At 32.8% G+C, this 14,658-nt stretch overlaps 2 protein-coding genes across 2 annotated transcripts; both read right to left on the bottom strand.

Moving 5' to 3' along the window:
- Window positions 1-6,152, bottom strand: LOC141723807 (calcium-dependent protein kinase 18-like). Its single transcript, XM_074525707.1, has 12 exons — window positions 5,582-6,152; window positions 4,466-4,596; window positions 3,666-3,707; window positions 3,437-3,548; window positions 3,258-3,336; window positions 2,831-3,000; window positions 2,474-2,600; window positions 1,774-1,889; window positions 1,570-1,677; window positions 1,342-1,404; window positions 674-847; window positions 1-508 (listed from the first exon to the last, which is right to left on the bottom strand). The coding sequence occupies exons 1-12, from the start codon at window positions 5,912-5,914 to the stop codon at window positions 347-349; spliced, it is 1,617 nt and encodes a 538-aa protein (XP_074381808.1). The 5' UTR covers window positions 5,915-6,152; the 3' UTR covers window positions 1-346.
- A 5,036-nt stretch (window positions 6,153-11,188) lies between these two features.
- LOC141659879 (uncharacterized) lies at window positions 11,189-12,680 on the bottom strand. The gene is made up of 4 exons (XM_074466807.1): window positions 12,579-12,680; window positions 12,250-12,510; window positions 11,747-11,977; window positions 11,189-11,266 (listed from the first exon to the last, which is right to left on the bottom strand). Exons 1-4 carry the CDS (start codon window positions 12,678-12,680, stop codon window positions 11,189-11,191), a joined length of 672 nt encoding a protein of 223 aa, XP_074322908.1.
- Between the last annotated feature and the right edge of the window lie 1,978 nt (window positions 12,681-14,658).

The following is a 14,658-nucleotide window of genomic DNA, read 5'->3' as shown; positions in this document are numbered from 1 at the left end:
TATGTCAAAATTTCTTCATTCAAATTAAGTGGTTACTGCAAAGATTGTAATCACATGTTCCTGTGCAAGAAACTGCATTACAAGAATGTACTTCCCTTTTTCTTTTCATTTTTCCTCAGCGGCCTGTCTGCATAACCATGTCTGAATACAAAAACTTTTGTCGTATGCAGGAGGCCGAAGCTCAGGAGCTGAGCACAGGAGGTCCAAGCTCAAAAGTTAAGAAAGCTATCAGACTGCACAGTCCCAAAAAATTACAAGTTTCTTGCTAAATTTTCTTTGAAAATGAACACCATCATTTGTACCCAAAAAGGTTGCCTCTTAATGCTTCTGAAGCAAGCACATAGGTTTATTCTTCAACTTTACAACCACATGGATTATTGTGATCTTCTGATGCATTGACGCTTGCAGTTCTTAAAAGCCTTCGGAACTCATTTAAGCTTATTTTCCCATCTTTGTCAATATCAGCTTCTTTAAGAAGTGGCTGTATCGAGCCTTTTAAGCCCGTATGCTGCAAATCATTGCTCAAGTTTAGTCATTCCTTAACAAATTATTTCATTAAAAGTATTATCATTATTATATTTCATCAAAACTGCAACTCAAATGAGATTAATAAATATTAAAAGAAAAATGTTTCAGCATGCGTGATGGAAAGGGTGACATTAATTAAGGTTACCATTCTAAGTTCTTGAGAAGTTATATATCCGTCTTTATCAACATCAAATTTTTCAAAAGCAGCCTGTGATAATTGTTGCCACTTTTTTGTGTCATGTTCCTCCAGTTGATGAACACGGAGAGTGGCTGCCACAAACTCAGGAAAATCAATAAATCCGTCGGTGTTACCATCCATCTGTCAAGAGCAACAAAAATAATCATCAGAAAGCTGTACAGTACTGTTCAAATATGAAAACTACGCATGTCAAGCTAGTAAATGGAATGTGAAAATATGAAAACAGTGTCCATATATAAAATGCAGATCTCGACAGCAAGAGGTTTCTGTGAATTTTATTTTTCTTAGGAACAGATCCCAACAAGAGGTTTCTGTGAATTTTCTATTTTTTTAAGAACACACTTGATTCATATTTTTGAAAGTGAATAAAAAAAATTCCTTCTGATTGTTATGTTGCTCAATATACTTGCAACCTAGAACTCCGATATTTCAACAGAGAAGCATGATCCAAATTTAAGATAGCTTTTAATGTTTCTTCTTTGTTTAATTGTATCATATAAAATAATGAAATATTAAAACAACACATTTCTCATTAAATAAACAGTACATTCATCAATGGATAGACTATCCAAGCAACTCACATAACTTGGTTTTCCTTTAAAATATAGACTTACCGCTTTTAGAATCTCCGAAGCACACGTGTCTTTTATCTTCCAAGGGCGATCTTGAGCAAGAGCCTGCAATATAAACATAACGTCACTTTTATACTTTCTTTTCTTAAATCCTCTACCTAATATGTATTTCTGCGATTTAGCAAAAACTAACTCTAAACTAAAAGCCAGAGATTTGATTCTGCACAAATTGGAGCTTTTACAATATTTTAAACAAAACACAGAACGCACCTGTCTCACTTCTTCAAGACTAATAGCACCATTCTTATCAACATCAATTGCATGGAATTGATCCCTGAGGTTACGTAGCTCCTCCTCATCAAGAGTACTAGCCAATGCCTGGGGCATAATAAAGGTGCTTTTCAATATAATTTCAAAAAAATGTACTATTTGAAAATCTATCATACAAGTCCCAAAAGAGGAAAAAGTGTTTACCCTCAGAGCAAATTGCTTCAGACGACTATATGTGACAAATTGCCGCATATTGAATAGAACAGATATGTCCAGAGGAATCTCTGAGGCATCGCCACCTTCTCTAACCCATGGATGTGCTGGGAAAAACATATAATTTTTAAGTTGCTGTCCTAAACAGAAGAAGAATAATGCAGAAAATATTTTGATTAACCAGTCCCTACTGATACCTGTGGTGGATGGAAATGAATGTTTATGTATACTTGTTCAACATTTTATTATATAATGACTGTAATCTGTTAAATGCCAAATTGAACTATATAGTCTCCAGTATGCAGGGATCCTCCCATGCCAGTTTCTTGACAAAATCTTTACAGCTATTGCTTATGGAAATGAAATATTTAAGGATACTTGTTTAACATTTTATTTCATAATAACCACAATGTGTTTGATAACCAAATTGACCTCGATAGTCTACCGCTGCGAAACAGATATTAACACAATTCCGTTGTCCAGGAAAATTTTATGAAGTTGTCTCTACGACAAAATAGTTGTATGAAGTTTGACATTTGAAAGGTTTTCTGATTTTAAGCTGCTTATTATCATTACCACATATTTTATGAATGATAATTGATTGGTAGTGCTACGACCAAGTTATTCTGACATTCCTGACTCATATCTTGATATAGAGTCTACTGAAGTTAAAAATCAAGTAGAGACATACACAGAGCCTGAGCGGCTGTAAGTCGTGCACGAGGATCTTTCACCAACAGTTTCTTTACAAAATCTTTAGCGCCATCACTTATGCTGGCCCACGGTTTGCGTTGAAAATCAGGCTTGCTTCGTAAAATCTGTATTAAAAATAAAATCAAGGGGCGAAGAGGAGGGAGGAGGGAGGGGGTAGAAACACCTAGGTAAAGTTCCCTAGGAAAAGGCACAAAGACAGACTCCAAAGAAGAAAAATACGAGAAAAAATTTAAACACTAGTCTGCTAGAACTTACAAATGGATCGCTCAGTGGTGAAACAAAAAATGAAGAAAAATCAGAGTTACATTCTGACAGCAAATGAAATGTGTCTTGCCTCTTTAAATATGCCGTCCTCAGTTTTTTCCCAAAAAGGACGCCGCCCACAAAGTAATATGTAGGTAATGACACCTATACTCCATACATCTGATTCAGGTCCTGATTTTCGTTTTAACACTTCCGGAGCAACATAGTAGGCACTACCAACAATGTCTTTAAATTTTTTTCCTGCATAGGATATCAACAACATGCCCACAAGGCCAGACACTAGCTTTAGCAATAGCCATAATATATTTTTAAAAAGACTAAGAATGAGAATAAGAAATCTGCAAGAGTGACAATCTATAGAATAAGAATGTTGCAAGTACGATTACATCTATTGCCAACTAGGCAGAAAAAAACAATTATTATATATTGAAAGTGATAAGGTCATCCTTCTCCATTTCAAATACTAGTAAATTAGAACCCAGTAATTTACCACATACCTGGTTTTATAAAGTCTGACAAACCAAAATCTGTGGCCTTTAAGGGTGAGTCCTCTTTTGATGATTTAAAAAGAAAATTCTGCAAGACATTTCAAGAGTGATATTTACGAGTAAATAAGGTAAGCAACACAAATACCAGTAGTTAATGCAAAAATTAAATTCACTTGAATCATTCTTACTTCTGGTTTCATGTCACGGTGCACCAAACCATTTAGATGACACTCAGCTGCAACTCTTAGCATTTGCCGCACAACTTGGGCAGCATCTTTCTCGGAATAACGACTGTCTTTTCTGATCAGAGGAATATATTGTAAATTTCATAACCAGGTATCTTTTCATATAAAAAATGCTTATAATGAAATGCAGACTGTTGATTCAACATTCAAACTAAGAAGATATATTACTCACTTCGACAATATTCTATCCAGCAATTCTCCACCTTCGCACAACCTAAAAAGAAAAAAAGCGAAATGTAGTAAAATTTTGGAGAATCTGTATAACTGACAGAATGATAAAAAACAGAAGGAAAGGGCTGCCTAATTGAATATAAAAAAGACGTGTCAGACAGATTTATTCAAAAGGCTTACAAATATCGTACCTGGTCCCTTTAATTTGTACTCCATTTTACCAATTTTATTTGTTCTGTTCTAATGCCACTTTGATCCAATTCTTGCAAATTTTTCATGTTGATTAAATTGCATATATTTTTTGTTCCTATCATAAGGTCCTGTTTCGTGCAATGTAGATGCGCAAGTATTCCTAAGGTGACCGGCTTAAAACAGCCTCTTTAAGAAGGAAAAAAATGCCTTGCGGTTGGAACTTCCCCAGACTCTTGAGAGCCTTTGCAGAGGCTACAACCTTAACATTTTATCTATAGACATTTTCAATAAAAGAGTATAATGTATATGTGCTTGATTACAAACTTCACATCGAGAATCCACTAATATCTTAGTGGCAAGACACTCTGCTACCAAATTTGAGTTATGGCCAAGGTCATGGGGTCAAGTTCTCACTCATGCCTCCCTGCTTGTGTACTTAGAGAATTTAACTCATTAAAAAAAATTATAAGATGCAAAAGAAAAGAAACTTTTCATCAACTTTTCCTCTGCAGTATTGTACACAAAAACAGGAGAAGAATACTATAAGCATAGATGTGTTCTGTGTGTGTGGTTTTGGGGGGGGGGGGGTAACATAGAAGCAGTTCTTACTCCATAACTATATAGACAAAAGAATCATCTTCAAAAGCACTATAGAACTGAACCACATTCTCATGGCCACTTAAAGCCTGCAAAATTTTGACTTCGCGCTTGACATCCTCAACAGCAATAGGTTGGACCATCTGCCAGACAATGCAAAATCATTTTTGATATGATATGGTATTAGATTTAAGAATATGCACATTAAGGTGCAGCTATTTTCTATGCACAGCTATTTCTTTTCCCAGAAATAGCAGGCCTTAACCATTTTAGTAAAAAAATTACGTCTGAAGGCTAAACTCGGAATAAGCCTCCATTAGAAGCAAGCATCAGAGGATCAAGGAAAATCAGTACAAAATAAAAGAAACAAAGTCATAGGTACATGCTGAGAAGAAAAATTATATTTTAAATTGATTTGCTTAACCAATAAGACTAGTAATATGAACTGGAAATTCATAAACCATACCAAGACTCAGACAATTTATAATAAAATTAAATCAACCTGTACTATGAAACTTCCTGGTGCTAGCAATACCACCAAGCCAGAAACTACCCATAACCTCAAATTAGCAAAATATACAGAACACTATACAATCATCGACAAGGTAAGCAAGCACGTCTAAAGTCCCAAACACATCCAGATATTCTCCAAACCTTATTTCAGAATGAAAAAGGAAGTACATTACACAAATTATTGCCACCATCCAGGATTGGGCACTAGAGGACACTAGCCACATACCTCCTCAACCAGCAGAAGATAGGGAAATCAAGAAGTTCACTAATTTCACGTCTTTAGCAGCAATTTAAATAGTGTAAACCAGAATAGATAACTTTGGTGAAGCTCAAATTCATTTAATTAAAGATTAATTGCAGGGATGTGGATAGGTACTTATCAAATATTTATTGAAGTGAATCTTAATTTTATAATCACAAATACATGATTTATCTAAAGTTTCCAAAGAAAAAACAATACAACACCAGCCATTGTTTACAACATAAAATTGAAGGTAAACAATTACACTGATGATCATTAAAACAAGCACAAAATACACGTATAGGACGCACTAATAAAAATGTTCTGAATTATGCCGCGCACCATAAATAAATAAGATTATAGCGAAATGGTACCTTATTCTTGTCAATTTTTTTGACAGCAACAACATCTCCAGTAACATTATCCGTAGCACTATACGTGTACCCAAACTGGCCATGCCCCAACAATTTCCCTACGGTGTATTTCTTCTCGAAACCTCTCTCGTATCCGAAATTTGTTTTCTTGCCAATAGGCACATTCCTGCCATATGCCTTTCTTTTCGGCTTCATCTGCTGCTTCTGCGGCTGCTGTTTTGGCTGATCATCATTACCAGCAGCTGCTGTTGCATTGTCATTTTTCTTGTTTACATCCGCGACTGGGATCATACCCGGTGCTGCATTGTTATTCTTCGAAAGACACACGCCCATCTTTTTTCCTTTTCTTGATGTTGAAAATTTTCAAATGATCATGCAAAGATGATGAGAAAATATTAAATAAATAAGTTTAGGAAGGACTGGTAACAATGATGGGTCAAAAACAAGAATGTAAGTTATAAAAATGATTGTAACAAAATTGAAAGAAGAATGAAAAAGAAGAAGACAAGAAAGGAGGGAAAGTCCCCTCCCCCCTGTTCCTGCTTGACAAAAATAAAGAGAATAATATTGTGTTGCTCAAATTTTTTGGTTTTGTGTTTTTATATTTAGGTTTTCCTTCATTAGATTTCTGGAGGAGTTTCTGGTCTTCCCTTGTCCTTTGTTTTCTGTGCCATATAAGAGTATTTTTAGAAATATAATATTTTGCCTAATTTTATTATACTATGGTATGCCCTCTGTAACAGAAATCAGCCGATTTTTCAAAAATTACTGACAAAATGCTCAAAAATATTTGTTCGATTTGACCGATTTCTGATAAATCGTTGATACATTATCTGATTTTTTTAAAATTGTCCGATAAATCACAAATCGGTACCTCAACCGAATAATTCCAATTTCCGAAATCTGTAACACTGGACATTAGTAAGGCCTTGCTCCCAAGTGATTAGGAGGTAAAATATTTTCATTCCATTTTTGGAGTGAAAGTTTTAGAGTGAAAGTGTCTCAAATTTTTATTCATTTTTTGTTCCTTTTAAAAACTCGGGAGCACAACTACGAGGAAAAATGAAAGTATTTTAGTTAACTTGCACTTTTTTTTTCTTTTTAAAACTCCGGGCTAAGTTTTTGGGTGGTGCCAAATGCAGGTCACTTTTGCCAAATGCAGTTTGGTTAGATTACGTTAAAGCCCCTCGTGCTCAATAAATGATTCAACCCTAATTAATGTATACATGTATACTTTTCCTGATTACTACGTAATATTATAAGCTGGCCAATATATATGTTATATACCTTTTTAATTATTATGTTATTAATTAGTAATTAAATTTATTAATCAAGACTGAATACATTACATAATTTAATTAATTTACAATATGCATACATATATATATATAAATTTATTAATTAATGTTGTAACTTAATTCTACTCGGGCAAAAAAAATGGTGCCAAACACATATATGCATTTTGAAAAATTATTTTATATTTAATGGAGATTGCATAGATTACAAAAAATGCAGAAAACTAAAATTTAATTTAAAAAAAAAAAAGATAAACCAAATGGTGTGAAAAATGTAATATCCTGTAATTTTTAAAATTAAATTAATAATAGGAATAATAGAATAAAAAGTATTAAAATTAAATAAGGACTAGGATTTAAAATTGGATTAGACTAATAGGCCTAAAATTTGGATCAGATTCTAATATGGATAACTTGTAGGTTAAGATATAGGATTTTGTATCGTTATAAATAGATTCTATTCGTCTTTCTCTTTTTAATTATTAGGGCTCTTTTACACCAAAATCAGCAATCTTGTAAAATTCGTTGAAAATTCATCGCAAGTCAGAATTTGTTGATTCTGGACTTTCCGGAAAGGTCTTTTCGTTATCTACAACTTTCATATTTTGTGTTTTCCAAGAAAACGTCGTTTAGAGGGTCAAAAAGGGTAAATTCAGATCTGGTCAGGTTTTGAGGTAAGTACTTTTTGACTTACTTTTATTTTCGGAAAAGTTTTGATACTTTGATTTTCGAATTTCGTATAAGATATAAGAATTCTTTTTCGAACTGTATAAGAAATAAGATACGAGAATTTTTTGAAACCTAGTTTCTACGTTTTCGAACTCGTTCGTAATTTACGCTATAGTTCCGGAACTAGTCTTAGATACCCTTATTAGGCGCACAAGTGTGCAACTTTAGATACCTATTAAGGGCGCGTAATTATTGAACTTTAGATGCCGACCACCGGCAAAGTGTGGTATATGAGAATAAGAATAAGAATAAGATGCCGACTACTGGCAAAGTGTGGCCGTAGATCAAGACGGTGGTATTTATAAGAATTATCGTTTCGTTCTGTTTTACTTTGTTATGATCTGTTATAAAAATCTGCTCTCTTCTGTTTTAAATTCTGGATTTTAAAATATAAAACTTTGGGTTAAAATTTATTTTAGAAAATATTTTACAAAATTATTATTGTTTTGAGAAAAATCGCTTTATTAAAACACCCATTATTTTCCGGTTAAATAGTTAGTCAATTTGTACTTACTGGGCTTTGCCGCTCATCTTTTTTATCTTTCAGGTGTTGTTTAAGATTCGAGTTGGATATGATTGGAGTTCGAGGACTTAGGATTGGACTAGAATGACTTTTGGACTTTCGCTTTTAGCTGCGCTTTTGTAGTAGTCACCTCTGTAATAGAATTTTTGATTAATAATTGGATTTTGTATTAGTTTTGATTTAGATATAATAGTCCGGAAGTGCGGGCTGTTACAATTGGTATCAGAGCAGGATGTCCGGACTAGTAGATTTCCTAGGATTCGATCTTGTGGACCATAGTTTGACCTTTGGTCGATCAAGGGGTAATCGTGTCACAAATTTTAAGATTGTTGTGAATTTGGGGACCAAATTCTTTTTAAGGAGGGTAGTATGTAATATCCTGTAATTTTTTAAAATTAGATTAATAATAGGAATAATAGAATAAAAAGTATTAAAATTAAATAAGGACTAGGATTTAAAATTGGATTAAACTAATGGGCCTAAAATTTGGATCAGATTCTAATATGGATAACTTGTAGGTTAAGATATAGGGTTTTGTATGGTTATAAATAGATCATATTCGTCCTTCTCGTTTTAATTATTAAAATTCGTAGGGCTCTTTTACACCAAAATCAGCAATCTTGTAAAATTCGTAGAAAATTCATCGTAAGTCAGAATTTGTTGATTCTGTACTTTCCGGAAAGGTCTTTTCGTTATCTACAACTTTCATATTTTGTGTTTTCCAAGAAAACGTCGTTTAGATGGTCAAAAAGGGTAAATTCAGATCTGGTCAGATTTCGAGGTAAGTTTTCGATCGATCTTGCTAGATTTTCAAAATCGTGTAATACGTGTATATTTCATTATCAAAACTTGGGCTAAGTGATTGTATATTTGAGAGTATTATGTCTTAAGTTATATGTATTGTTGTGTATGTGTGGTGTCTAGACGATAATTTGAGATCTTTGATTTGTGCCATGGTTTGTGAAAATATCGAATAAGAACTTAGGACCGTAGTCACCGGATTGTAGTGACAGTTTTCAGAAAATTTAGGACCGTTATCACCGTGTTGTAGTGGTCGTGGCATGGATTGTTGATTTTGAATTATTGTTATTTATGTGCTATGTGTATCGAATAAGAATATGAAAGTGTATCGAAAGTGTTTGTTTCGTATATTGTACATCGTATCATATAGATTATCGTATTTTGTTATATGTGTTCATGTTACTTGGTCTACTAGTTGGATCGATTGGTTTCTTGCTGGGCTTTGTAGCTCACCCCTTTCAATTTCAGGTTTTATCATAAGATTCGAGATGGATAACATTCAAGTTCGAGGAGTTAGAATTGGAGTAGATTGACTTTTGGACCCCTTCCGTTGGCTGCGTTTTTGTAATAGTCACCATTGTAATAGAATTGTGGATTAATAATTGTATTTTATTTTAGTTTTGATTTAGAATTAATAGTCCGGAATTGCGGGTTGTTTCAAAAACACTACACTTATTATAAATTAGTTGAAAAAATATAAAACAAATAGTGTGAAAACACTACTCTATCTTACATTACATGCATGTATTAATAGCTATTTAATATTCATATACATATTTATTTTTAAATTAGTTAAAAATTAACTACAACACATATCTATAACTATTGAATAAAAAATGACATAAAAATAAAGTTATATATTAATTTAGCACATATTATACAAATTTTCCCAGAAAAAAAAAGAGTACCATCAAAAGGACATAAATTAGCTAAAAATTTAACTACAATATATATTTATAATCAGTGACTAGCAAAGGATATAAATATAAAGTTATCTATTAATTTTAGCAAAACTATACAAATTTTCCAAGAAAAAGATATTACCATCAAAAGAGCATATGTTAGTTAAAAATTAACTAGAACACATGTTTACAATTAATGATTAAAAATGGACATAAAGATAAAGTAATTTATTAATTTAACACATATTAGATAGATTTCTCAATAAAAAAATAACAATATCATCAAAAGAGCAAAAAAATATGAAGTTGTTGTTTATTAAAAAAATGGACAAGACTTGAAAAAAAATGGACAAAATCTTTAAGTCGCCTTAGTTAAGGATGATGAAGCTCTCTTCTTGCTCGCGGTTAAATGATGGATTGAATATGATGATGAAGCTCTAATGAAGCTCTCTTCTTACTCCCGGGTCAGGTGATAGATTGAAAATTAGCAGATTATAGTAAGATATTTTAAAGAGAGATATAAATAAAAAAATAAGAGTTAGTCACATATTTATTAGGTGAGATAGAATATGAAAGTTATATGAGATTAATTGTATAATGTGTAAGATATAAGTTCATTGTATTATTAAGTGCATTGTAAATATAAGTTAATATGAAAATTATATCAGATTAAATATATTATGTGTAAAATATAAGTTTAACAGGTGTATTGTAAATATAAGTCAAAATGAAAATTATATCGGGTTAAATGTATTATGTGTAAAATATAAGTTCAATGTATTATTAGTTGTACTGTGAATACAAGTTAAATGAATTAACGGTTAAAATATTATAATATATACATGTATACATTTCAAGTCATCCGTATGCACAAAAAATTAGAAGATGATTAACAAAAACCTAGAAGATGATTAAGTGTCAAAGTGCTTGCACAGAAAATTAGGAGGGTCATTTGGCTAATATACTTTAACTGCATTTTGTAATTTGACCTTCATTCAGAAACTATGAGTTTCTGTGATGAGTATCTACTCCTCCGGAGTAGTATTTTTTTTTTCAAAAAAAGAACATAAAATCTAAAGGCCGCAATAGAAATAGAAAAGGCCACAAGCCATCAAGGTAATTTAACAAAAGTACTAAAGAGAACTAAAGTCCTAGTAAAGATGTAAAACATAAGAAAGGGCTCGCTGATTTCTCAAATCTGCCAACAATACTTTTCTGGATGATAAAAGATAAATTAGATTTCACAAACAATCTTAGTTTTGCTTCTGTCTGCAAGGATTGGCGTGATGCAACATTACTGAACTTTAAGGATGCTAGAGTATGCAGGGAGTCACCTCCCTGGCTGATAATTAAGGATTTAAAATGTCAGGGCAGATGTGAATTTATTAGTACTGCAACTGGAGAGAGGTGCAATATATTTCACCGCCATCTTTAACTACAGAGAAACATTGTTCACAAAGCAAGGATGGTTTTTATTAAGGAACAACGATACGGGGCTAGACAATCGGCTCGATCCTTTCACAAAAAAGGAGATTCGATTACCAGATGGATTTCCTTGTTTGGTTACTAAGAGCATAGGTTGCGATGGGGTTACTTGCCCTGCCCCCACTCACATAAAATAACCACCTCACCCCGAAGTGGATTTGTAAAAAAATGAACCCAATCCATTCAATGCAAAACTCACCCAATCCATTCAACGCAAAACTCACTTTTCACATTTTGTAGGGCCTTTAATATTATATATTTAGTAAAATTATTTTATAATTTGATTTTAAATTTATTTTATTAATATTAAAATTGTAATAATAAAATTAAAGTGATTAAAAATTTTAAAAATATTATTAAATTAAAAAACATGTCCTGGTAATTAAATTGTATCATATTATTAAAAACCATGAAATAAAAAATAGCATACAGGAAAACGATTATTATGGAACTGAAAGATATGCTCAACCAAGTAATTTTGTAGCTGACGATGTATCTGTTTATCACGCATTTGCATACTGATTTGAATATAGGTTTCATGCGGGACAAAAGGTTCTTCATCCAAATTTGGTTCCGATAAGCCATTTGTTGCATCGTCATAAGTTGGTAGTGGACCAAATTGAGTGGCATATGTGTCCTTCTCGTCTTCAACGATCATATTCTGTATTATAATGCATGCTCTCATGATTATTCCCAAAATATGCTCTGTCCCAAAAGCGTGTTGGACCACATACAATTGGGAAACAGGACTGTAATATACCAAACGCTCGTTCAACGTCTTTTCGGTTGGCTTTCTTGATATTTTGAAAATAATTTCCTTTTCTCACTTTGTGAACGGGGTATCGTTTTAACGAATTTTGACCATTCAGGATATATTCCATCGGTTAAGTAATATCCCATATTATGATTGTTTTCATTGATAGTAAAATTTACATCAGGAGCACGACCTTGTAGCACATCATCAAATACTGGTGAACGATCTAAAACATTTATGTCATTATTTGATCCAGCAACTCCAACAAATACATGCCATATCCATAAATCAGATGAAGCAACTGTTTCTAATATAATTGTTGCAACTCCTTTATGACCACTCATGAACATTCCCTTCCATACTTTTGGACAATTTTTCCATTGCCAGTACATGCAATCAATACTTCTCATCATACCAGAAAAGCCACGAGCATCACCCGACTGTAATAGGTGTTGCATGTTATTCGAGTTCGTCTTTCGTAAGTATTCACCCTAAAAATCGTAATTACATTGGATACGAATTTTTTCAAGCATTCAACGGCAGTAATCTCTTCAATACGAACGTAGTCATCAACATCGTCAGCAGATACACCATATGACAACATACGCATTGCTGTAGTGCATTTTTGTAAAGGTGATAAACCTTTTCTTCCTACTGCATTAATTCTCTGTTGAAAGTGTGGATCATAATTTGAAACTGCATCCACAATACGATAAAAGACATGCCTTTACATAATTTGTTTGTTTGTTAGCTTCCAACAACTAACATACAAACAAACAAAAACAAATGCTACTTTCTAATAGCTAGTTTACAAACAAATACTAGATTTCAACGGCTAGCTTACAAACGAACAAAAATAAATTTGAAAATACAAACTTTAGTTTTTTGCCATAATTTTCTCAAGCAATTTTGCATGAGCCTTCAGCTGAGCGTCATTCATATTAGTAGTATCTGCCATAATGACTTGTAAATCTATCTCAGATTATTTTGCCTCAAGCTCTCTTAGCCGAATTTCATTTAATTTATCCATTATATCCATTTTTCTTTCTTGATTAACTTGTAAAGATTCCCATTCATCAACTTCTGCATCTCTAGCCTTCCCTTTTCCCTTTCTTTTAGTTGCAGCTTTTGTACAAGGGGGACGAAGCAGTTCAGATTCTTCACATGTTAATGTATCGTTATTTCCTTCAGATGAGTAAGCTCCAGAACTACTTCTGTTAGATATATTTGTGATGTCATGTCTAATAATGATTTGTGTTTAGTTTTTAGATCTTGACTAACAGGACAAATCAGGACTTAACTGGAAATCAATACTTATACTGAAGTCAGAACTTAAGATATCAGAAGATATTTATCAGGAGATAATATCAAGATTTAAGAAGACATTCAGATAAGGAAGGTGGCTGATTGAAAGGAAAGAAGATCAAGACTAAAACAAGAAGAGATATGCATGGAGAAGAATTCTATGAAGAATAGAATACTTGGAAGAAAAGATAACTAGTTGATATATTTTAGGACACAGAATCATATTCGATATCAATTAGAAGATTATCTTGTAACTGTGTGTCTATATAAACACAGCATAGGGTTTACACTATAAGTGTTATCTTAATCGAGAATATTATTCATTGTAACCCTAGCAGCTCTCGTGATATTTGCTCATCACTGAGAGAGAACAGTTTCATTGTAATACTGTTTTATTAATAAGATTATTATGTGTTTCATACTTGTGTTCTTAATTCGATTTGATTGTACTATACACTGTATTCAACCCCGTTTTACAGTGTGTGTGACCTAACAACTTATTTTAGTTCTTTTAGAACTTGTACTAGTTGGAGGAATTCTCCACTTGGGATGTCTACGAAGCTCACGCCAATGAAGCTCAAAGTTAGACTTTTCTTGTAATTAGTTAAATGATCTTCGTGAGCTTTCTCAATTATGTTGTCCAAGTTTGAACCGCTCCCGATTTTTCACTGAGCCTCATCATAACTCGCACCAAATTTCTGAGCACCTTCATTTATTCTTTGCCACCTTTTTTCTTTGCCACAACTCCTCTTTTATTGACGCCAGGATTATCTCACAATATTGATGAATTCGCTCCCAAAATGCTTCGGCTTTTTGATCAGTACCGACTAGTGGATCAATTGACACATTCAAACATGCACTTACTAAGAGTTTATCTTCAACTCACTTCCACTGACCGGTAATTTTTTTTAAAATCTTCAATTTCTTCACAATCATCATTTAGATCGATAATGTTTCCGTGACCAAAAGCCGGCACTTGCGCACGTGGAGAATTTTGACTATTGTTGGGTGTTTGTTGAGTTTCAAATTATGGATTTGAAAATGGAGGAAATGGAAATTGAAAATTCTGAGAAAATGGAAATTGAGAATTCTGATTAAATGGAAATTGGTATGGTAAATTCAGATTTTGAGAATTAAAATTATAATTTTGTGGTTTTTCAGAAAAGGAATTTGGATATGGGTATGAAAATTGAGGGTTTGAATTTTGAGAATTTGAAGGTGGAGGATTGTTGCAATTGTTTGGATTTATCTTTTCCCAATTTTTTTTTTTTTTAGAATGTAAA

Source organism: Apium graveolens, chromosome 5 (genome assembly GCF_009905375.1).
Source record: "Apium graveolens cultivar Ventura chromosome 5, ASM990537v1, whole genome shotgun sequence".
Taxonomy (NCBI): domain Eukaryota; kingdom Viridiplantae; phylum Streptophyta; class Magnoliopsida; order Apiales; family Apiaceae; genus Apium; species Apium graveolens.
The sequence above is the reverse complement of the archived record's forward strand: the minus strand, read 5'-3'. Positions and strand labels throughout refer to the sequence as shown.

Bases quoted from the DNA above. Each gene is read 5' to 3' on its own strand.
- LOC141723807 (XM_074525707.1), bottom strand. From the start codon at position 5,914: ATGGGCGTGTGTCTTTCGAAGAATAACAATGCAGCACCGGGTATGATC. The intron at 3,001-3,257 runs GTATGTGGTAAA...TATCCTATGCAG, and splicing joins GTCAGACTTTATAAAACCAG to GAAAAAAATTTAAAGACATT. The intron at 1,890-2,473 runs GTATGTCTCTAC...TGTTTTTCCCAG, and splicing joins TACAGCCGCTCAGGCTCTGT to CACATCCATGGGTTAGAGAA.
- LOC141659879 (XM_074466807.1), bottom strand. From the start codon at position 12,680: ATGCGTATGTTGTCATATGGTGTATCTGCTGACGATGTTGATGACTAC. The intron at 12,511-12,578 runs GTAATTACGATT...CACCTATTACAG, and splicing joins TGAAAAAATTCGTATCCAAT to TCGGGTGATGCTCGTGGCTT. The intron at 11,978-12,249 runs GTAAATTTTACT...ATTATAATACAG, and splicing joins TACAAGGTCGTGCTCCTGAT to AATATGATCGTTGAAGACGA.